The sequence below is a fragment of the Sycon ciliatum genome, chromosome 5, assembly GCF_964019385.1.
Source record: "Sycon ciliatum chromosome 5, ocSycCili1.1, whole genome shotgun sequence".
Classification (NCBI taxonomy): domain Eukaryota; kingdom Metazoa; phylum Porifera; class Calcarea; order Leucosolenida; family Sycettidae; genus Sycon; species Sycon ciliatum.
Window position 1 is genome coordinate 27,030,901 of NC_088647.1, and position 24,151 is coordinate 27,055,051.

The 24,151-nt window shown below is 46.4% G+C and overlaps 1 protein-coding gene across 3 annotated transcripts in view; it reads right to left on the minus strand.

Moving 5' to 3' along the window:
* The window catches only part of LOC135818206 (protein piccolo-like), a 130,455-nt gene that overhangs the window by 79,237 nt on the left and 27,067 nt on the right, over positions 1-24,151 (minus strand). For 2 of the 3 annotated variants that reach the window (XM_065331555.1, XM_065331554.1), the window contains exons 7-12: positions 19,814-20,413; positions 15,560-16,174; positions 9,300-9,353; positions 6,847-7,461; positions 2,099-3,317; positions 1,219-1,313 (exon numbers count right to left, since the gene is read on the minus strand). In XM_065331555.1, the coding sequence (XP_065187627.1) occupies positions 1,219-1,313; positions 2,099-3,317; positions 6,847-7,461; positions 9,300-9,353; positions 15,560-16,174; positions 19,814-20,413 (3,198 nt within the window). The remainder of the gene's footprint in view (positions 1-1,218; positions 1,314-2,098; positions 3,318-6,846; positions 7,462-9,299; positions 9,354-15,559; positions 16,175-19,813; positions 20,414-24,151) is intronic. The other variant, XM_065331556.1, reaches the window with a different exon arrangement.

Sequence of the window (24,151 nt, forward strand, 5' to 3'; positions counted from 1 at the left end):
ACATTTCGCACGCGTGAGCATGCCTAGAAAGGAGAGGGAGAGGGGTTGAAGAAAAGCGACTAGTTTTCGTTTCTAAATAAATATCGGCATTTACGGAAGGCACCGAAGGGGGCATTTGTTTTTGATCTACAGGTTTGGGTAGAAACTACTTCTTTCGATAGATGTGTTTGTTTTTTGAAAAACTTTCTACTCCAAACCGTAGATTCTACTTTCCTCTACCGGCTCTACCAGGAAAAAGTTGGTAGAAGCCAGTAGAAGTTGGTAGAGCTACGGGATTTCCAGCAAGATCAAGGATTCGTACACAACTCCATACAGAAGAGAAACATTTCACGTAGATATCGTGTAAACTACTAAATCTGGTAAAACAGCGTTCGTGCACTTACCTCCACCATCTACCTCTATCGGTAGAGTAACTCTACTCTACCAGGTAGTTAAAACGAACGCAGCCTTGGTGCATGAACGCTGTTCTACCGGATTAAGTAGTTTTTCACGTTATGCACGTGAAATGTTTCTCTTCTGCATGGGGTTGTGGACAATTCCTTGATCTGGAATTCCCGCACATCTACCAACTTCTACCGGCTTCAACCAACGTTTTCCTGGTAGAGCCGGTAGAGGAAAGTAGAATCTATCCTTCAGAGTAGAAAAAACGAACACCTCTACCGAAAGAAGTAGTTTCTACCCAAACCTGTAGATGAAAATCGAACGCCGACTTAGCCAAAAACTAGTGGTGAACGAATATCAAAACTCCTCTCAGTCATTTGATTGGATATTGTCACTATTGTAAGGCATGACAAACGAAGGCACATATTTCTCCATCATTTCTAGGTCAACTTTCACAAAGTCCGCAGCTGAAGAGCATTTTACATGTTCAAAAACGCTTGAGACGTGATTTTTCGTTCGATCGCCATAACTGCTTTCCAGGACCTCAGATCGCGTTCGGGTTGGTCGAGACGGTAGCTGAGAGTTTTCTAATGCCGATAGACTTTCGATGAAGCGATTCGGTCAAGTATTCGCGAAGTTACGGAAGTTTTGAAGTCGCCCGGTAAACTCTGCATACCGGGTTAACGAATTTTAGCCATGAGAAATATTCGTTCAAATGTGACAAGCCGAACGAATATTCGAATATTCGGTATATTCGTTTCACCACTACCAGAAACCAAATCCTACAGTTTTTGCTGGTGACAATGTTAACAGATACATGTAATGGCACCTCCTAACCTCCTCTCGGGCTGGCTTGTCCTTATAGCCAGTCAACGGGTCAGAATCAGGAAGTTCCCGGTGGCGGAAGCTCTTGGCACTTTTGCCCTTGGACACTTCACACACACACACACACACACACACACACACACACACACACACACACACACACACACACACACACACACACACACACACACACACACACACACACACACACACACACACACACACACACACACACACACACACACACACACACACACACACACACACACACACACACACACACACACACACACACACACACACACACACAAACGCACACACAAACACGCACACACACACACACGCGGTAAGGAAAAATGAACATTCAAGTGCCAGTAATAGCCATACGAATACATACACACATCCACCGGAAACAAACTCTCTGACAGCTAGGCAAAGTTAACATGTGCCGTATTCCAGTACTGCCTGGTGCCAAAGAACAGACTTGTAGATTAGGCTGTTCTCATTTTTCATGTACATATCTATACTCAGTAGATGGCTGAGCCACCATGTACAGACAAGTATCCTGTGCCTGGTAAAATTCTAGCCAGTCCGCTCTGTACGGTCTGTACATACTGGTACAAGCATCGAACCAATGGGACCGACGGGATAGGCATTTACAATTTACCAGAACTTTGCCAAATCTTGGTCTTTTGGAGATCGAAATGTGTAGGTCGAAGAGAAAACCTGCGTATGTTTGCGAAGTGTATTGGGGGAATGAAGGCAGTTGTTTAGTTTCATTGAGAACTGCTGCGCTGACAACTCCAGTGAATTTGGTCTCAATCTAGATTGACCTAACAAGCCAACTTCCTAGGTAAAACATACTGGGCCACACAGCCAAATATGTCCTTACCTCTAACCATCGGCTCCGGGGAATCAGCCGGAGAACCAGGCGGAGAGCCAGCCGGGGATTGGTCCGGTGACTGCTGTGTACTCCTCTCCTCATGCGTGGCAGCGTCCGACATTGTGGCACAGGCAGTGGCCGGAGAACAATCCTTCAGAAAGACAGTAGTCCGTGGTAGAAAACCAGGCTTCACATCCGATTGCATGTTTTTCTTGCCTGCCACAACTGCACGAGGTGCCCCACGGGCATACAGTGCAGCGCCACCGATTGGACTGGACATTTGGCGAGGATCAGTGGACGTAGTCTGTGTTGTGGCACGACGCTCCCTAGTCTTGGCACCCATTGCTTCGTCAGACTTTGACTTTGACACCTCGGCCGACTTCGCAATCGGCGCCTTGCTAGGCTTTGAAGCCGGCGCCTTGCTAGGCTTTGAAGCCGGCGCCTTGCTAGGCTTTGAAGCCGGCGCCTTGCTAGGCTTTGAAGCCGGCGCCTTGGCAGACTTCACAGCCGGTACCACAGCATCATACACAACCGACGCATAAGAAGGCTTCGCATTTGCCACCCCAGCAGACTTTACAGCCAGTGTCTCAGTGGACTTCTCAGCTGGTGCCTCGGCAGACTTCGAGGCCGGCGCCTCAGCAGATGTTACAGCTGGCGCCTCAGTGGACTTCCCAGCCGGCGCCTCAGCAGACTTTGCAATCGGTACCTCTGCAGATTTCGCAACCCACTCATTACCGGTAGGCTTCTCAGCAGACTTCGCAGCTGGCGCCTCAGCAGACTTCGCAGCCGACGCCTCGGCAGACTTTGCAGTCGACACCTCTGCAGGCTTTGCAGCTGAAACCTCGGCCGACTTTCCAGCCGATGCCTCTGTGGATGGCTTGTCCGACACCACAGATGCCGCTGTGATGGACTTGGCGGCAGAGCCCTCAGCGGATTCAGAGGTCCATACCACTGTAGCCTTGGCTGCAGGAGCATTGCTGCTGCTGCTACTGCTACGCCTCATACCGGTGGCGGGTGGATCCGTTTTGGATCTGGCTCCACTGGTGCGCATCGGTTTCGCGTCTGACGTGGAAGCAACTGCAGCGGCTGCAGTGACAGCGATGCCACCGCTGACGGCATTGCCTGGTGCCATGTGCACAGTAAAGCCTTGGTGGAAATTCGCAGGCATTGCACTCTGAGCGCCGGTAGGCTGGTGAGGCACCTGTGGCTTCGTTGAGGGCCTTTGAGCCTGCAGCACGCAAAAACATCATCAAGGCACGTGCATGAATAAACCATCGCACAAAACATGCCAAACCTACATACAGCGTAGTGTGAAAAGGCCAAGACGCCCAGGCCAGCCAAAGTACATTACCAAAACTAAGGAGGTGTTTGAGTTACCCCTGTCAAGTTTGGAGAAACATCTAAGAAAGAAAAGAGGAGTTGAAGTGTCCAACAAACGGTTGCTGTTAGTCTTGCCATTTTCATTAGAAATGTCATCGCAATGGGATATTCTGCCATGCAACTCAAAGTGAAAAAAAAACAAAAATCCAAAAATGAGTACAAAGCTGGTACACTGGACCAGCTCCGATCAGTACTACATCCACTCCCTAGACTAGCGTCTATTTGCTTTTTTGGAAGATCGTCACAAGAAAGAAAAAAACAAACATCCAGCAGGGTTCGCATCACTTCCAGGGCCAGTGCAGCACGGGCAGCGCAAGTCCATGCTGCCATTTCAGAAGCACTTGCGGTCGGAATTCACCTAACACGATCACACAACTGGTAGCTTCACTGAGTCAAAGGCTGGTGTCAAAGGCTGGTAGTGTGCAGCTCATAACCAAGAAGTAAACATTTCAGTAGGTGGACTCCCCACATCTGAGCACTCATATGTACCTACCAAGCGCCTTTCTCACCCCTCTGTGCGTCATTAAAATCGGCATCTCAACGAAAAACACCAAGAAATATTGATCGGCACCCAAATAGTAAGGAGCCGTCCATAAATATCGATATCTTATTAGGATTGAAGAAATTACTTCCTCCGCGTCATCGAAATTGTCGCAATTTGACTTTTGATATAAAACGGGGTATTTACTCACCAGCACTCGCACCAGATGCAAGGAATCGGACATAGGCGATAGTCATCAGTATAGGGTGACGGCAAAGTTCTATTTTCTGTTATTGGAAGCTGAAATCTTTGAACTAGACGCAATTTCTTCGCTGATGTCGCTGCGATGGTAATTTCGACTCGCTGAGATCATTCAGGCATTGCAGCCTGCACATTTCTCGTGCTTATGGCCATTCACTCAAAGCCTCATCACTGTTTTACCTTAGCTGGGTGAGAATGACTTCGTGAAACAAGTGGCAGCGCTTGGACACACTTGGAGAAACATCAAGGGGTCAGCAAACTAAATGCATGCAACAGCGATAAAATCTGTCGCTCTGGCTGAGACACTCAGTACATGATTGTACCATTAAGAGCCGTGTAGAGTCTACACGTAGTGCTAGTGATGCACGCGCAGGTGCCGTACCAGTGATGCTGAAAAAGAGGGTGCGCTGGACGTGATAGTACACTTACCTGCATGAGCTGTGACCACACAGCTAAAATAATTGGGCATGCCACGGCTAAAAACAGTTCATTTCAAGATCGAGGTGATTCCGCCGACCGTAATCAACCGACCTCGCAACGATCGTGTGTATTCTTACTTCGTTGGTGGTGAAGTAGAAATCATCCAGGGCTAGCAGATGACAAGCATAGCAGCTCGTGTCCTGTGGAGAAAGTCAAAGCGTTTGAGATGAGGCGCGACCAACTTACAGCCTTCCTTGAAATATTTCGGAACGATATTTTTTGCGTCCATTGACATCAGCGACGACGAGGCCTTCATCTCTGCGTGAAAACTCTCAGTCCAACTGTCCTGGAACGTTACTCTAGCCTTCAGACTATCATACTGTGTAATAAGTTTTGAATGGTTTAGCTTATGGAGTTGTCAGTAACAAGTGACAAGTCACTAGTCAAACTGCAACAATTTCGATGACGCGGAGGAAGTACGTGGAAACAGAAAAAAATACGCGCTCTGGGGCGAAATAGTGCGGAGCGCGATGAATTTGTTTGGTGCGGACGAGAGCTCCGAGACCACCACAGATTCCGTAGCAAATAGACATTGTGTAGGAAGGGTCGGAGCAATGTTCAAACACAGAAAACAGCGATTCCGACACACCGACTAAGACAAGCAAGTCACAAACACTGCGATGTGCGAAGCGACAATTTTAATGACGCTGAGGAAGTAATATTTGTGGTATGGAGCATGCATGCATTCCATTATGACAAGAACTGTGCACAATAAGAACAGGAAATCTTCGAGGAGACAAAATGTTTATTAATCGGTCACCAGTGGAATTTACAGAAGTTAAAGGGTAAACGGTGAACAAACACCGGCTAAGTAGTCGTGCGGTGACACAATAGACATATAAGGGCTGCTGATCAACGTGATGAAACAATTTGAAAAGAAAAGGCACGTAAACGAAGTCGTGATCATACACGGCAAGGTGTAGAAGAACAAGAAGAGCGAGTTTACGAATATAAGCGTAATGCAATAACGTGTTCCTTCTGTTTGAACAAATCAGGCTTGTGCATACGAACACAAACCGCTTCAAGAACTGATTGACATAGCAGGCACGACTAAGTACAGGGAAACACAAGTCCTCCTACACGCTAAAACAGGATGGGACACCAAATGCAAGTGTACAGCTGACTTCTTAGTGACAATACACTCATCTGGCTCCTCCTGCTCCTTCCCGCCCGACTCGTGATCAACCATCTCACCGCCACCTGCATCCTCCGTTTTTCCTTCATCCGTCTCCTCGTCCGTCTCCACATCAATAACTGCGCTCTCATCCGCATGCCTTGTGCATGTAGATCTGCCTCCTTGTCATCATCTCCGCTATGGAAATCAGTCCAACATCCTTGAAGCTGCTTGTATTCGTAAGCTCTTTCCCGCCAGACTCTTGTTCATCCATCTCACCGCCGCCTTCATCACACTGTCACTTTAATCCTCTGCTTCTTCTTCTTCATCCGTTTACTCTTCTGTCTCCACATCATTAACTGCATTCTCATCCGCTTCCTCATCGTCTTGTGCGTGTAGATCCTCCTATTTTAAGACCTTTACAAAATAAAGCCGGTATAACATGTACATAGCATGCTCCATCAACAGCTCGATCAGACCGCCTGGAACAGTGAAACTGGTCATACTCGGACACCGAGCAGAGCTCCAAGACGTTGTGCGTCAACACATCGTTCAGCGATCGTCGCGGGCCATGAACTACAGCTTCCTGTTGCTTCAACGTAAAGAAAAGGAATCGGCATTCGAACTCCAAATGAAGTACAACACTATCACTCTTGTCAGCACCGTTGCGGCTTGACCCGGTTTCGGTGGAGAAAGCAAACACTGTCTTGAAGCGAGTGACGCCTTCTGGATGAAGAGTTTCCAAAAAGGGTACAATCCTCCGCGACTCTAACAACGCAGTTGTTGACGACGGTTCAGCCGCCGTCAACTATAGCAAGGGAAACTATAGGCATAAATTGTTTTTCCACTAGAGTTTCTAAACTAAAACATGTCGCAGTCTAGAACGTTCCACTGGTGCCCATTGCATTAGGTTGGCAAAAAAATCAAGTCTGACGTGCAGTATAGTGTGCATGCTGGACTGCATAAAAGGGTGGTGCGGCTTAGACCCCAAATATTGACCTTCTAAAGACACGTACCCCAGAGTGATCACAAGTAACTTACTTCATCTGTGAGGTCCTTGCCAGTGTTCGGGTTTTTCAAGGTGACCGCATGACTCAGACGACGGTGTTGGACAGTAGAGCGTCCAGGCGTCGGCTGTGCGCTGGACTCACCGGAATACGGCGGCTGCGGTGTCTTTTGCTGCTGCTGCTGCTGGTGGTGCTGTTGGTGCTGCTGAGGTGGTGATGGCTGACAATGACCAGTGGCACCCTGTGGCTGATGCTGATGTTGCAGCTGCTGAGGTGGTGATGGACAAAGATGACCAGTGGCAGTGGCACCCTGTGACTGATGCTGATGTTGCAGCTGCTGCTGGAGTGCTGCCTGCTGCTGCCACGCTGCTTGCTGCTGGTGGTGAGGCAACGGCGGCTGCTGCTGGTGATGATGCGCGACACCACTGGCCTGCGGGGTTGGAATACCAGCAGTGGCGACGGCAGCTGGCTGCTGCCGTGTCATATATTGCAGCTGGTGTTGCTGTGAATAGTGTGTTGGTGGCTGCTGGCCAGGCAGCAGTGTAGCAGGCATCGCGTGCTGGGTTGGGTGGATTTGCGGCACATCACCATACTGTGGTGAAGTGCCAGGGAACTGGACATACCCCGGCGGCGTAGCTCCAAGAATGTGCTGAGCCGAACATCACAGCAGACCACAATACAGACACAGCACATGGTTGGAAAGTAAATATAAATAAGCTGAATATCCTAGTCAAGTTCTTATCCGTTACCATCCAGGTGTTCCGAGCATCCAGATAAACACTGCGTGCGCTAGAGTATTGCGAATGGATTGTTTGGAACTGCGCAACGCTTTATCCACCATTTTCCAGCTATCACTAAGCATGCTTTCACTAAATCCTCTTCTTCATTCAGGCACTGTCGGGCGTTCTAAAGTCCCTCCGTCCCAATAATGTATCTCTTAATTTGCTGGCCCAAAATCCTATATATAGGATTTGAAAATGTGTGCCTTTTATGGCGTTGTTATTGGTCATCACGACCAATAATAACGACATTGTGGTTTTCATGGAAGTTGTAAATATGTTTGAGGCATGAATGCTTACATTTTAGATTCATAGGGCGAAAATATTTCTGATGAATACCCATTTTCAGCAATAATTGGAAATTTGAGCATAATTGTTCAGCTGCTGTCATGGAAAGAACTGAAGCAGTGAATGTGCAAAAGAACATTGCAGGTGTGGCACGGGGTGGTTTCATGACGACATATCGCACATGCCGTCATGAAACTACCAGTTTTAAGGATAAAACAAGGTCCAATAAAATCTCAAATCCTATATATAGGATTCGAAAAATAGGGCACAGGCCTTAGTAATATTGGGCAAGGAGATGAGCCTGAGATGTTAGTGTTTGAAAAAATTATCTTATTCAACTCTCGATATCTACAAAGACCTAGCAAGGAAGAATTGGTCACATACGTTTTGCTATTCTCATGCCACACCCATTTTGAGTTGAAAAATATGACCAAAATCATTATAGGATTTAGCAAATTAAGAGATACATGAATTGCAGATACATATATAATTCTGACATGACCAGCAAGGAGAATGCCCAGTACATGAATTTAGATCAAAAGAACCATTTGATCTCTTCACAGGACCACATGTCGATATACTGTACAGGCAAAAAATTAGTCAGTGAATAATTGCGTCAGCTCCAAAGAAAGGAAGTTCATTCGGTTGAAGATTTAGTTCATGGACCAAACAATTGTATTAAAAAGCTAGACAAATCGGCGTTAATCCGAAAACTCCTTGGAAAAAACAAATCCAGACAAATATATTTCTGCTCGTACAGTAGACATTTCTGAGCATCATGGAGCGGTCGCACACAAAAGGTACTGTAAAACATGTCATTTTAGGTGTACTAAAATGTCGGTGTCAGGGACCTGATGGGTTTCAGGTGTAACTTAGAATTAGGTACAAACATGACCCTCATATACAGTATACACTCTTGTGCCATTTAGGTGTCATCAAGAGTACATACCCCCCAGAGTGTGCAACGCCTGATCCAGCTCTGCATAGGGTCTTGGTCGAGCGGAATCGGATCTTTGCGTCATAATACCGTACAAATCTGAGGGGAACCCGGGGAGTCGCGGGTACTCTTGGATCAAAAACAATGGTGCCCTGCCTCGAGACCGGCCTTGCACTGGTGTGGAGTGTACGCATGACATCAGAAGGTCCGATTCCGCTCGACCAAGACCCTATGGAGAGCTGGATCGGCGTTGCACACTCTGGGGGGTTATGTACTCTTGGTGTCATCTATATTTAGGTGCCTGGTATTTCCACCGAAATCACCGAAATTAAAGTAATTAGTTTAATACAGTGCTCGTGCCATGAACTAAACTTCTCATGCTTTCTGTACGAAAACCAATCACAAGAAGCCAAGCTTTAGTTGATGAAGGAAGTACATGACTGTATTCATCTGTACGTGCACAAGCAGAGGTTGATTGCTCACCGGCGGTCCGTAGGCGCTACCCAATATCAGCGTGGCCGCAGCCGGTGAAACGATCTATCATAGGAAAGGCAAAAAGCAAAGCAGAAAAATAGCATCAGACACCTTACCAAAAGGTAACGATGATGTGCGTGTAAGTGCACACTCCCATGCTCACCTGCACGCTTGTCCCTTTCGGCAAGGGCACGTAACCCCCAAGAGTGTGCAGTTCCTGTATACTGTAATTTCACAATTTTTCGGTGTACTTTTTTTCGGTACTTTCGGTGTGTCTGTTTCACACCTAAAATTTCAACACACCGAACAAACACTAACACACATAATCCAATAGGGAACTGCTTCTCCGTACCGAAAATTTATGTTCACCTAACCTAGCCTGTTGCCCTCACACGGCTGTCAAGAAGCGGCAACTTAGAAAGATGGCGTCGGTTCGAGATGGCATGGTAACCGCGCACGTGCCGTGGTCCGTGACTTGCTCATGTATGCACGCAAATGCAAGTCACAAACTTACAAAGATCGTCTTTGCATTTTGGAGAAAATATCTTCGACTCTCTTTGGAGGTTGGCGAGGTTTGCCTAAGCTTTACCTGATTGCGATGCCGGTATGTCCTCTCAATAATTAGAACAAAGAGAGCTGATGATCGCTTCATTGCTGAGCAGAAGTAACAATCAACTCTCCTCATGTCCTCAGTGCCAAAGGCAGACGACTGCAATTCCTCAACGCTCATTTCACGATGATGGAAACAATAATCGTGTACTAGTACACACTAGGACCATTTGGTCATTCCTATTCTAGCCGCTAGTCCGTCCAGCAAGCAGATATTGACTATTACGATAAGGACAACTGCGTGAACGAGGGCTCGCCCAGCAAATACAATTCAAGTCGTGACTCCAGTCAAGAATTAGGGTCTTTACTCGAGAACTTCACAAATACAGGCCAAGGCACCCCACAAAACTGATAGATGGCACGAACGAAAGACAAATAGGCTAGACAAAGTGTCTCAAGTGATTGAAAACAGCAGATCTACCAAATAAGACAGCTACATGTGCCTAAACAACGATTCCCATACAGTAGAGAGTAGTATCAGGCAGAATGAAAGCCTTGGAAGTGCAAAAATACAGCGACGACCGCCACAAAAATTGGACGACCGCCACAAAAAAATTCTCATTGCTCTACCTCCTTGAAGGGCGAAAGTTACCAGTTATCCTATAGCGATGTCAGTTTATGCCTGTTGGAACCCCCCATAGCCCGCACGAAATACCTTTCAAATAATTCCAGGATGCAATTGCAGCTCCAGACAGGAGGAAGAAGAACACCGTGAAAAATAACGGCAACGATGCCCAAACTCTCGGGAAACGGCTGAAGTCTTCCTGAAGATGTTAACATTGAATAGCCATCGATTACCAGCGTGGTTTGGTGACTTTAGAACTGTTTTGAGACTTAGAACGAAGCGATATCTCAAATTTGATGGAATTGTTACCTGTCAAATGCGTGGGCGAGCAGGCCAGCTGACTGGTTATGCATGAGCATGCATTGGTTTTTCATGGTTCACGTGCAGAAAACTAAGTTGCCGCGATCCAAGTGCAGCTAACAGCCGTGCTCAGGCAGCAGTGTAGCAGGCATCGCGTGCTGGGTTGGGTGGATTTGCGGCACAACACCATACTGTGGTGAAGTGCCAGGGAACTGGACATACCCCGGCGGCGTAGCTCCAAGAATGTGCTGAGCCGAACATCACAGCAGACCAAAATACAGACACAGCACATGGTTGGAATGTAAATATAAATAAGCTGAATATCCTAGTCAAGTTCTTATCCGTTACCATCCAGGTGTTCCGAGCATCCAGATAAACATCATCAAGGCACGTGCATGAATAAACCATCGCACAAAACATGCCAAACCTACATACAGCGTAGTGTGAAAAGGCCAAGACGCCCAGGCCAGTTAAAGTACATTACCAAAACTAAGGAGGTGTTTGAGTTACCCCTGTCAAGTTTGGAGAAACATCTAAGAAAGAAAAGAGGAGTTGAACTGTCCAACAAACGGTTGCTGTTAGTCTTGCCATTTTCATTAGAAATGTCATAGCAATGCGATATTCTGCCATGCAACTCAAAGTGAAAAAAAACAAAAATCAAAAAATGAGTACAAAGCTGGTACACTGGACCAGCTCCGATCAGTACTACATCCACTCCCTAGACTAGCGTCTATTTGCTTTTTTGGAAGATCGTCACAAGAAAGAAAAAACAAACATCCAGCAGGGTTCGCATCACTTCCAGGGCCAGTGCAGCACGGGCAGCGCAAGTCCATGCTGCCATTTCAGAAGCACTTGCGGTCGGAATTCACCTAACACGATCACACAACTGGTAGCTTCACTGAGTCAAAGGCTGGTGTCAAAGGCTGGTAGTGTGCAGCTCATAACCAAGAAGTAAACATTTCAGTAGGTGGACTCCCCACATCTGAGCACTCATATGTACCTACCAAGCGCCTTTCTCACCCCTCTGTGCGTCATTAAAATCGGCATCTCAACGAAAAACACCAAGAAATATTGATCGGCACCCAAATAGTAAGGAGCCGTCCATAAATATCGATATCTTATTAGGATTGAAGAAATTACTTCCTCCGCGTCATCGAAATTGTCGCAATTTGACTTTTGATATAAAACGGGGTATTTACTCACCAGCACTCGCACCAGATGCAAGGAATCGGACATAGGCGATAGTCATCAGTATAGGGTGACGGCAAAGTTCTATTTTCTGTTATTGGAAGCTGAAATCTTTGAACTAGACGCAATTTCTTCGCTGATGTCGCTGCGATGGTAATTTCGACTCGCTGAGATCATTCAGGCATTGCAGCCTGCACATTTCTCGTGCTTATGGCCATTCACTCAAAGCCTCATCACTGTTTTACCTTAGCTGGGTGAGAATGACTTCTTGAAACAAGTGGCAGCGCTTGGACACACTTGGAGAAACATCAAGGGGTCAGCAAACTAAATGCATGCAACAGCGATAAAATCTGTCGCTCTGGCTGAGACACTCAGTACATGATTGTACCATTAAGAGCCGTGTAGAGTCTACACGTAGTGCTAGTGATGCACGCGCAGGTGCCGTACCAGTGATGCTGAAAAAGAGGGTGCGCTGGACGTGATAGTACACTTACCTGCATGAGCTGTGACCACACAGCTAAAATAATTGGGCATGCCACGGCTAAAAACAGTTCATTTCAAGATCGAGGTGATTCCGCCGACCGTAATCAACCGATCTCGCAACGATCGTGTGTATTCTTACTTCGTTGGTGGTGAAGTAGAAATCATCCAGGGCTAGCAGACGACAAGCATAGCAGCTCGTGTCCTGTGGAGAAAGTCAAAGCGTTTGAGATGAGGCGCGACCAACTTACAGCCTTCCTTGAAATATTTCGGAACGATATTTTTTGCGTCCATTGACATCAGCGACGACGAGGCCTTCATCTCTGCGTGAAAACTCTCAGTCCAACTGTCCTGGAACGTTACTCTAGCCTTCAGACTATCATACTGTGTAATAAGTTTTGAATGGTTTAGCTTATGGAGTTGTCAGTAACAAGTGACAAGTCACTAGTCAAACTGCAACAATTTCGATGACGCGGAGGAAGTACGTGGAAACAGAAAAAAATACGCGCTCTGGGGCGAAATAGTGCGGAGCGCGATGAATTTGTTTGGTGCGGACGAGAGCTCCGAGACCACCACAGATTCCGTAGCAAATAGACATTGTGTAGGAAGGGTCGGAGCAATGTTCAAACACAGAAAACAGCGATTCCGACACACCGACTAAGACAAGCAAGTCACAAACACTGCGATGTGCGAGGCGACAATTTTAATGACGCGGAGGAAGTAATATTTGTGGTATGGAGCATGCATGCATTCCATTATGACAAGAACTGTGCACAATAAGAACAGGAAATCTTCGAGGCGACAAAATGTTTATTAATCGGTCACCAGTGGAATTTACAGAAGTTAAAGGGTAAACGGTGAACAAACACCGGCTAAGTAGTCGTGCGGTGACACAATAGACATATAAGGGCTGCTGATCAACGTGATGAAACAATTTGAAAAGAAAAGGCACGTAAACGAAGTCGTGATCATACACGGCAAGGTGTAGAAGAACAAGAAGAGCGAGTTTACGAATATAAGCGTAATGCAATAACGTGTTCCTTCTGTTTGAACAAATCAGGCTTGTGCATACGAACACAAACCGCTTCAAGAACTGATTGACATAGCAGGCACGACTAAGTACAGGGAAACACAAGTCCTCCTACACGCTAAAACAGGATGGGACACCAAATGCAAGTGTACAGCTGACTTCTTAGTAGTGCTGAAACGATTACGTTTTTTCCTTAGTGGCTTAGCTGATACCATAACGATCGGCTTATCGGCTAAACGATTATTATTGTAACTACATCAGTACATGTACATTCTGTGAATTTCAAAAAAATTACGAGTCCAACATCGCCAACGACGGAAAGCGGGCGCATAGATCTGATGATCTCGCAACAAGTCCGTCAGCTGTTCGGACTGACCAGACGAATACAGACAAGACAGAGGCAATTCACTGGTTGCAACCCAAGAGCTGATGGTGCCCTTCGCCTGTGACCGCTTTCTCCGACGATGAAGTCATAGAAGCCGGCCAGGGGTGCAGATTGGCGGATTTCGACGGTTGAGCTGACTTGAGGCGCACCAAGGCAACCAGTAACTAGTTGCTTTTGCTGTCTATGCTCAAAATAGGCCCAGACGCCAGGCCTAGCTCGTCGTCAAGCAAACTGGTTCGGGAACCGTCGACAGAATGGAAAACATGAACTGAAGACCACTTTACTGTCTTTAGCTCAAGACTACTTGCACGTGGAGGGAACTCCAGCCCCTGCAGCTAGTGTAGACACATACTGAGCCTGCCCGTCCTGCATGCTCTATGTAAGAAAAGTACGAGCTCATAGTCAGCTCAAAAGACGGTGACGGTGATCGTGTTGCTGTTTCTCAGATCGCGCTTGTACTTTACACGTACATCGATGTTGCAAGTGTACAGTCAGGTACATATTCGTGTCGTAATCGCAACACTTTCGATGCATGCACGCTTTGTGCGACCCCCAAAAGGGGGAAATCCCGTACCGAGCGTAAGTACCATTCTACTCGTTTAGCCGATAAAATCGAAATAACCGTTCGATCTATTTCTTATCGAGTAAGTAACGAGTAATCGATATAATCGTTTCAGCACTACTTCTTAGTGACAATACACTCATGTGGCTCCTCCTGCTCCTTCCCGCCCGACTCGTGATCATCCATCTCACCGCCACCTGCATCCTCCGTTTTTCCTTCATCCGTCTCCTCGTCCGTCTCCACATCAATAACTGCGCTCTCATCCGCATGCCTTGTGCATGTAGATCTGCCTCCTTGTCATCATCTCCGCTATGGAAATCAGTCCAACATCCTTGAAGCTGCTTGTATTCGTAAGCTCTTTCCCGCCAGACTCTTGCTCATCCATCTCACCGCCGCCTTCATCACACTGTCACTTTCATCCTCTGCTTCTTCTTCTTCATCCGTTTACTCTTCTGTCTCCACATCATTAACTGCATTCTCATCCGCTTCCTCATCGTCTTGTGCGTGTAGATCCTCCTATTTTAAGACCTTTACAAAATAAAGCCGGTATAACATGTACATAGCATGCTCCATCAACAGCTCGATCAGACCGCCTGGAACAGTGAAACTGGTCATACTCGGACACCGAGCAGAGCTCCAAGACGTTGTGGGTCAACACTTCGTTCAGCGATCGTCGCGGGCCATGAACTACAGCTTCCTGTTGCTTCAACGTAAAGAAAAGGAATCGGCATTCGAACTCCAAATATAGTACAACACTATCACTCCTGTCAGCACCGTTGCGGCTTGACCCGGTTTCGTTGGAAAAAGCAAACACTGTCTTGAAGCGAGTGACGCCTTCTGGATGAAGAGTTTCCAAAAAGGGTACAATCCTCCGCGACTCTAACAACGCAGTTGTTGACGACGGTTCAGCCGCCGTCAACTATAGCAAGGGAAACTATAGGCATAAATTGTTTTTCCACTAGAGTTTCTAAACTAAAACATGTCGCTGTCTAGAACGTTCCACTGGTGCCCATTGCATTAGGTTGGCAAAAAAATCAAGTCTGACATGCAGTATAGTGTGCATGCTGTACCATAAAAGGGTGGTGCGGCTTAGACCCCAAATATTGACCTTCTAAAGACACGTACCCCAGAGTGATCACAAGTAACTTACTTCATCTGTGAGGTCCTTGCCAGTGTTCGGGTTTTTCAAGGTGACCGCATGACTCAGACGACGGTGTTGGACAGTAGAGCGTCCAGGCGTCGGCTGTGCGCTGGACTCACCGGAAGACGGCGGCTGCGGTGTCTTTTGCTGCTGCTGCTGCTGGTGGTGCTGTTGGTGCTGCTGAGGTGGTGATGGCTGACAATGACCAGTGGCACCCTGTGGCTGATGCTGATGTTGCAGCTGCTGAGGTGGTGATGGACAAAGATGACCAGTGGCAGTGGCACCCTGTGACTGATGCTGATGTTGCAGCTGCTGCTGGAGTGCTGCCTGCTGCTGCCACGCTGCTTGCTGCTGGTGGTGAGGCAACGGTGGCTGCTGCTGGTGATGATGCGCGACACCACTGGCCTGCGGGGTTGGAATACCAGCAGTGGCGACGGCAGCTGGCTGCTGCTGTGTCATATATTGCAGCTGGTGTAGCTGTGAATAGTGTGTTGGTGGCTGCTGGCCAGGCAGCAGTGTAGCAGGCATCGCGTGCTGGGTTGGGTGGATTTGCGGCACAACACCATACTGTGGTGAAGTGCCAGGGAACTGGACATACCCCGGCGGCGTAGCTCCAAGAATGTGCTGAGCCGAACATCACAGCAGACCAAAATACAGACACAGCACATGGTTGGAATGTAAATATAAATAAGCTGAATATCCTAGTCAAGTTCTTATCCGTTACCATCCAGGTGTTCCGAGCATCCAGATAAACATCATCAAGGCACGTGCATGAATAAACCATCGCACAAAACATGCCAAACCTACATACAGCGTAGTGTGAAAAGGCCAAGACGCCCAGGCCAGCCAAAGTACATTACCAAAACTAAGGAGGTGTTTGAGTTACCCCTGTCAAGTTTGGAGAAACATCTAAGAAAGAAAAGAGGAGTTGAAGTGTCCAACAAACGGTTGCTGTTAGTCTTGCCATTTTCATTAGAAATGTCATAGCAATGCGATATTCTGCCATGCAACTCAAAGTGAAAAGAAACAAAATCAAAAAATGAGTACAAAGCTGGTACACTGGACCAGCTCCGATCAGTACTACATCCATTCCCTAGACTAGCGTCTATTTGCTTTTTTGGAAGATCGTCACAAGAAAGAAAAAAACAAACATCCAGCAGGGTTCGCATCACTTCCAGGGCCAGTGCAGCACGGGCAGCGCAAGTCCATGCTGCCATTTCAGAAGCACTTGCGGTCGGAATTCACCTAACACGATCACACAACTGGTAGCTTCGCTGAGTCAAAAGGCTGGTGTCAAAGGCTGGTAGTGTGCAGCTCATAACCAAGAAGTAAACATTTCAGTAGGTGGACTCCCCACATCTGAGCACTCATATGTACCTACCAAGCGCCTTTCTCACCCCTCTGTGCGTCATTAAAATCGGCATCTCAACGAAAAACACCAAGAAATATTGATCGGCACCCAAATAGTAAGGAGCCGTCCATAAATATCGATATCTTATTAGGATTGAAGAAATTACTTCCTCCGCGTCATCGAAATTGTCGCAATTTGACTTTTGATATAAAACGGGGTATTTACTCACCAGCACTCGCACCGGATGCAAGGAATCGGACATAGGCGATAGTCATCAGTATAGGGTGACGGCAAAGTTCTATTTTCTGTTATTGGAAGCTGAAATCTTTGAACTAGACGCAATTTCTTCGATGATGTCGCTGCGATGGTAATTTCGACTCGCTGAGATCATTCAGGCATTGCAGCCTGCACATTTCTCGTGCTTATGGCCATTCACTCAAAGCCTCATCACTGTTTTACCTTAGCTGGGTGAGAATGACTTCGTGAAACAAGTGGCAGCGCTTGGACACACTTGGAGAAACATCAAGGGGTCAGCAAACTAAATGCATGCAACAGCGATAAAATCTGTCGCTCTGGCTGAGACACTCAGTACATGATTGTACCATTAAGAGCGGTGTAGAGTCTACACGTAGTGCTAGTGATGCACGCGCAGGTGCCGTACCAGTGATGCTGAAAAAGAGGGTGCGCTGGACGTGATAGTACACTTACCTGCATGAGCTGTGACCACACAGCTAAAATAATTGGGCATGCCACGGCTAAAAACAGTTCATTTCAAGATCGAGGTGATTCCGCCGACCGTAATCAACCGACCTCGCAACGATTGTGTGTATTCTTACTTCGTTGGTGGTGAAGTAGAAATCATCCAGGGCTAGCAGACGACAAGCATAGCAGCTCGTGTCCTGTGGAGAAAGTCAAAGCGTTTGAGATGAGGCGCGACCAACTTACAGCCTTCCTTGAAATATTTCGGAACGATATTTTTTGCGTCCATTGACATCAGCGACGACGAGGCCTTCATCTCTGCGTGAAAACTCTCAGTCCAACTGTCCTGGAACGTTACTCTAGCCTTCAGACTATCATACTGTGTAATAAGTTTTGAATGGTTTAGCTTATGGAGTTGTCAGTAACAAGTGACAAGTCACTAGTCAAACTGCAACAATTTCGATGACGCGGAGGAAGTACGTGGAAACAGAAAAAAATACGCGCTCTGGGGCGAAATAGTGCGGAGCGCGATGAATTTGTTTGGTGCGGACGAGAGCTCCGAGACCACCACAGATTCCGTAGCAAATAGACATTGTGTAGGAAGGGTCGGAGCAATGTTAAAACACAGAAAACAGCGATTCCGACACACCGACTAAGACAAGCAAGTCACAAACACTGCGATGTGCGAAGCGACAATTTTAATGACGCGGAGGGAGTAATATTTGTGGTATGGAGCATGCATGCATTCCATTATGACAAGAACTGTGCACAATAAGAACAGGAAATCTTCGAGGAGACAAAATGTTTATTAATCGGTCACCAGTGGAATTTACAGAAGTTAAAGGGTAAACGGTGAACAAACACCGGCTAAGTAGTCGTGCGGTGACACAATAGACATATAAGGGCTGCTGATCAACGTGATGAAACAATTTGAAAAGAAAAGGCAGGTAAACGAAGTCGTGATCATACACGGCAAGGTGTAGAAGAACAAGAAGAGCGAGTTTACGAATATAAGCGTAATGCAACAACGTGTTCCTTCTGTTTGCACAAATCAGGCTTGTGCATACGAACACAAACCGCTTCAAGAACTGATTGACATAGCAGGCACGACTAAGTACAGGGAAACACAAGTCCTCCTACACGCTAAAACAGGATGGGACACCAAATGCAAGTGCACAGCTGACTTCTTAGTGACAATACACTCATCTGGCTCCTCCTGCTCCTTCCCGCCCGACTCGTGATCATCCATCTCACCGCCACCTGCATCCTCCGTTTTTCCTTCATCCGTCTCCTCGTCCGTCTCCACATCAATAACTGCGCTCTCATCCGCATGCCTTGTGCATGTAGATCTGCCTCCTTGTCATCATCTCCGCTATGGAAATCAGTCCAACATCCTTGAAGCTGCTTGTATTCGTTAGCTCTTTCCCGCCAGACTCTTGTTCATCCATCTGACCGCCGCCTTCATCACACTGTCACTTTCATCCTCTGCTTCTTCTTCTTCATCCGTTTACTCTTCTGTCTCCACATCATAAACTGCATTCTCATCCGCTTCCTCATCGTCTTGTGCGTGTAGATCCTCCTATTTTAAGACCTTTACAAAATAAAGCCGGTATAACATGTACATAGCATGCTCCATCAACAGCTCGATCAGACCGCCTGGAACAGTGAAACTGGTCATACTCAGACACCGAGCAGAGCTCCAAGACGTTGTGGGTCAACACATCGTTCAGCGATCGTCGCGGGCCATGAACTACAGCTTCCTGTTGCTTCAACGTAAAGAAAAGGAATCGGCATTCGAACTCCAAATGAAGTACAACACTATCACTTCTGTCAGCACCGTTGCGGCTTGACCCGGTTTCGGTGGAAAAAGCAAACACTGTCTTGAAGCGATTGACGCCTTTTGGATGAAGAGTTTCCAAAAAGGGTACAATCCTCCGCGACTCTAACAACGCAGTTGTTGACGACGGTTCAGCCGCCGTCAACTATAGCAAGGGAAACTATAGGCATAAATTGTTTTTCCACTAGAGTTTCTAAACTAAAACATGTCGCTGTCTAGAACGTTCCACTGGTGCCCATTGCATTAGGTTGCCAAAAAAATCCAGTCTGACGTGCAGTATAGTGTGCATGCTGGACCATAAAAGGGTGGTGCGGCTTAGACCCCAAATATTGACCTTCTAAAGACACGTACCCCAGAGTGATCACAAGTAACTTACTTCATCTGTGAGGTCCTTGCCAGTGTTCGGGTTTTTCAAGGTGACCGCATGACTCAGACGACGGTGTTGGACAGTAGAGCGTCCAGGCGTCGGCTGTGCGCTGGACTCACCGGAAGACGGCGGCTGCGGTGTCTTTTGCTGCTGCTGCTGCTGGTGGTGCTGTTGGTGCTGCTGAGGTGGTGATGGCTGACAATGACCAGTGGCACCCTGTGGCTGATGCTGATGTTGCAGCTGCTGAGGTGGTGATGGCCAAAGATGACCAGTGGCAGTGGCACCCTGTGACTGATGCTGATGTTGCAGCTGCTGCTGCTGCCACGCTGCTTGCTGCTGGTGGTGAGGCAACGGCGGCTGCTGCTGGTGATGATGCGCGACACCACTGGCCTGCGGGGTTGGAATACCAGCAGTGGCGACGGCAGCTGGCTGCTGCCGTGTCATATATTGCAGCTGGTGTTGCTGTGAATAGTGTGTTGGTGGCTGCTGGCCAGGCAGCAGTGTAGCAGGCATCGCGTGCTGGGTTGGGTGGATTTGCGGCACAACACCATACTGTGGTGAAGTGCCAGGGAACTGGACATACCCCGCCGGCGTAGCTCCAAGAATGTGCTGAGCCGAACATCACAGCAGACCACAATACAGACACAGCACATGGTTGGAAAGTAAATATAAATAAGCTGAATATCCTAGTCAAGTTCTTATCCGTTACCATCCAGGTGTTCCGAGCATCCAGATAAACACTGCGTGCGCTAGAGTATTGCGAATGGATTGTTTGGAACTGCGCAACGCTTTATCCACCATTTTCCAGCTATCACTAAGCATGCTTTCACTAAATCCTCTTCTTCATTCAGGCACTGTCGGGCGTTCTAAAGTCCCTCCGTCCCAATAATGTATCTCTTAATTTGCTGGCCCAAAATCCTATATATAGGATTTGAAAATGTGTGCCTTTTATGGCGTTGTTATTGGTCATCACGACCAATAATAACGACATTGTGGTTTTCATGGAAGTTGTAAATATGTTTGAGGCATGAATGCTTACATTTTAGATTCATAGGGCGAAAATATTTCTGATGAATACCCATTTTCAGCAATAATTGGAAATTTGAGCATAATTGTTCAGCTGCTGTCATGGAAAGAACTGAAGCAGTGAATGTGCAAAAGAACATTGCAGGTGTGGCACGGGGTGGTTTCATGACGACATATCGCACATGCCGTCATGAAACTACCAGTTTTAAGGATAAAACAAGGTCCAATAAAATCTCAAATCCTATATATATGTTGGACTCAGTAGAGCGTCCAGCCCCTATATGATGTCCAACCCCTATATAGAGTCCATTGGTCCAAAATCCACTGTACAGAGTCCAAACTTGGAATCAACTGTGAGCTCAAAGTTTAGATGGACATCACTCCCTGTATAGAGTCCAGCCAATTGGCTTCACCCCTATATAGAGTCCATCGGTCCAAAATCAACTGTACGGAGTCCAAACTTTGAAATCAACTATAAAGATTAAAGAGTCTTTTATGTGGACAACACTCCTTGTATAAAGTCCAGCCAACTAGGCATCCCCTATCGAGTTCGAAATTAGACATAGGATCTGCTGTAAGCAGTGAATATTAACCAGAAAACGGCCTCTCCCTTTAATCCTTTACATCATTCACTTCTCAAGGTAAAAAATATGTATTGAGGCGCCACTGCAGCCACTTCATTACATGAAAAAGCCTACAAACACCATCCTCAAATCAAGTGGTCTCTTCGCAGACGCTGCAAATTACAATATCTCAATCATGTAGTGTTGCCAAATAATTGTGCACGCACACACACACATGCACACACCCACACGTCAAGAAAATACCTAGAAAAAAAACAAGAATCGAAAGAGAATAATGGAGAGCCCAGGATTAATTATTTGTTTTCAAATTATTGCGCACACACACACACACACACACACACACACACACACACACACACACACACACACACACACACACACTCACACACACACAAACTTATACAACGCCAAGAAAACACCAAGAAAAGAGTAGAGACACAATACACACACAACTCCACCAGCCATGCAAACGTCCACCCATTTACAAGTAAAGTCAAGAGGGATAACAAATAATTATACGAAACGAATGCATACAGGCACGTTTACATACATGTATTAGTGTAAGAGAGTAACATAGTGCAGTGGTCAGCATAATACTAGCACATGCTGAGAGTGCAATAGCAAGCTTCACCATTGCTCATGGCCATGCAAATGTTCAGCAGCACTCAGTTCCGCAAGCTTCTGAAGATCAGCACACCTGCAACAAAATAAACAAGGATACGCTTATTACCGTAATGATGCATAGGAGCACACAACTACCAAGTTCTCAACGAATGTGATGCTCAATGAAAATCAATCCACTCAAAGACCTGTGAACAGGTGACGGTGGGGACAATAATCTATTAGTAATACGAGGAATAAGATCGTTTGTGCACACTCAAGACGCACAAACACACCACCATACATGTAGTGTACACAGCGTTTCACTTCACTGCAACTAAATTGAAATGAGATGATTTGAACAATCTGTACAGCGTTGCCGTCAGTCAGTCTTCCCCAAGATGGAAATGCAATGATTTGTTGTCACGAGGCAGTTTCACTGACACAATGTCATGTTCGTGACATCAAAACGGTTACTTCAGGGAATACGAGTATTAGCTTGAGAAGCTTTTTCTTGTCATTGGCATACAAGCAATCCTCCTACTACTACTAGTACACTGGCATTGCGTTTGTGGATCCCATTGTATTTGACATCATACTAGAGGAAGAGTGTCGTGGAGTTTCACATAATTATCACAGGGATAAAAATACATTTCTCATGAAATAATTATAATAATTGATGATAGCTAGACGATCGTATACGATTGATGCAAAGTCCTTGCAGTCCTTGAGGACTATTACGAAGTGGTTGATTACTTTTAGGGTATTCATTCAAGCAACATCAAACAAACGCGATACGCTCCTTGAAAAATGGAAAAAAATTCAAGCATAACGACAGAACAGCAGACCAATCGAAACGAGTACAGCTTCCTTACCTCAGTCAATATCGTCCTGCCATGTAGTTGGACAGCCTTTTGACACGGTGGTACAGGCAGCTCTTGCCCAGTCAAACAGGGGTATCCTTGTGGCGTCGAACGAAAGAGAGTGTCAGTGTATCCGACTCGTCAGATTGGAACTGTGCTGAACTTTTCTCTTTCTCCGGTTTCTGCTTTCATCCCTCGCTCTGATGAAACCGTTCAAACGTCTTACTGGCAGCAATGGCCAGCCAAACAGGGGATCCTTGTGGCGTCGAACGAAAGAGACTGTCAGTGTACCTGACTCGTCAGATGTGAACTGTGCTGAACTTTTCTCGTTCTGCAATTTCTGCTTTCATCCCGCGCACTGTTGAAACGACTTCAGAGAATCACAAGACGCTTTCCAGATTTGATTTTGAACGTCTCCTTATCCTCCTTGGTTACCTCGTGACAGATTACTGTCAGCAACTTCATAGCAGAACTGGCAGCCATGGCTGAAGTGAAGAAAGGAATGCGCTGCCACGAGGCAAGCAAAACTGAAAATGTGTTTGTTCTTTTTCGGGCACAACACACAGGACGGCGTGACTGGACTCCTGGACTGTGAATAGGGGACTGGTAGAAAAAGTGTACTCCTTATAGGGGATTGCGCGTCAGGATGAAGCTGATCAAAACTGAGTGGACTCCTGGACTCTGTATAGTGGATTTTGGACCAATGGACTCTATATAGGGTGCTGGACATCATATAGTGCATGGACTCTATACTGAGTCCTACATATAGGATTCGAAAAATAGGGCACAGGCCTTAGTAATATTGGGCAAGGAGATGAGCCTGAGATGTTAGTGTTTGAAAAAATTATCTTATTCAACTCTCGATATCTACAAAGACCTAGCAAGGAAGAATTGGTCACATACGTTTTGCTATTCTCATGCCACACCCATTTTGAGTTGAAAAATATGACCAAAATCATTATAGGATTTAGCAAATTAAGAGATACATGAATTGCAGATACATATATAATTCTGACATGACCAGCAAGGAGAATGCCCAGTACATGAATTTAGATCAAAAGAACCATTTGATCTCTTCACAGGACCACATGTCGATATACTGTACAGGCAAAAAATTAGTCAGTGAATAATTGCGTCAGCTCCAAAGAAAGGAAGTTCATTCGGTTGAAGATTTAGTTCATGGACCAAACAATTGTATTAAAAAGCTAGACAAATCGGCGTTAATCCGAAAACTCCTTGGAAAAAACAAATCCAGACAAATATATTTCTGCTCG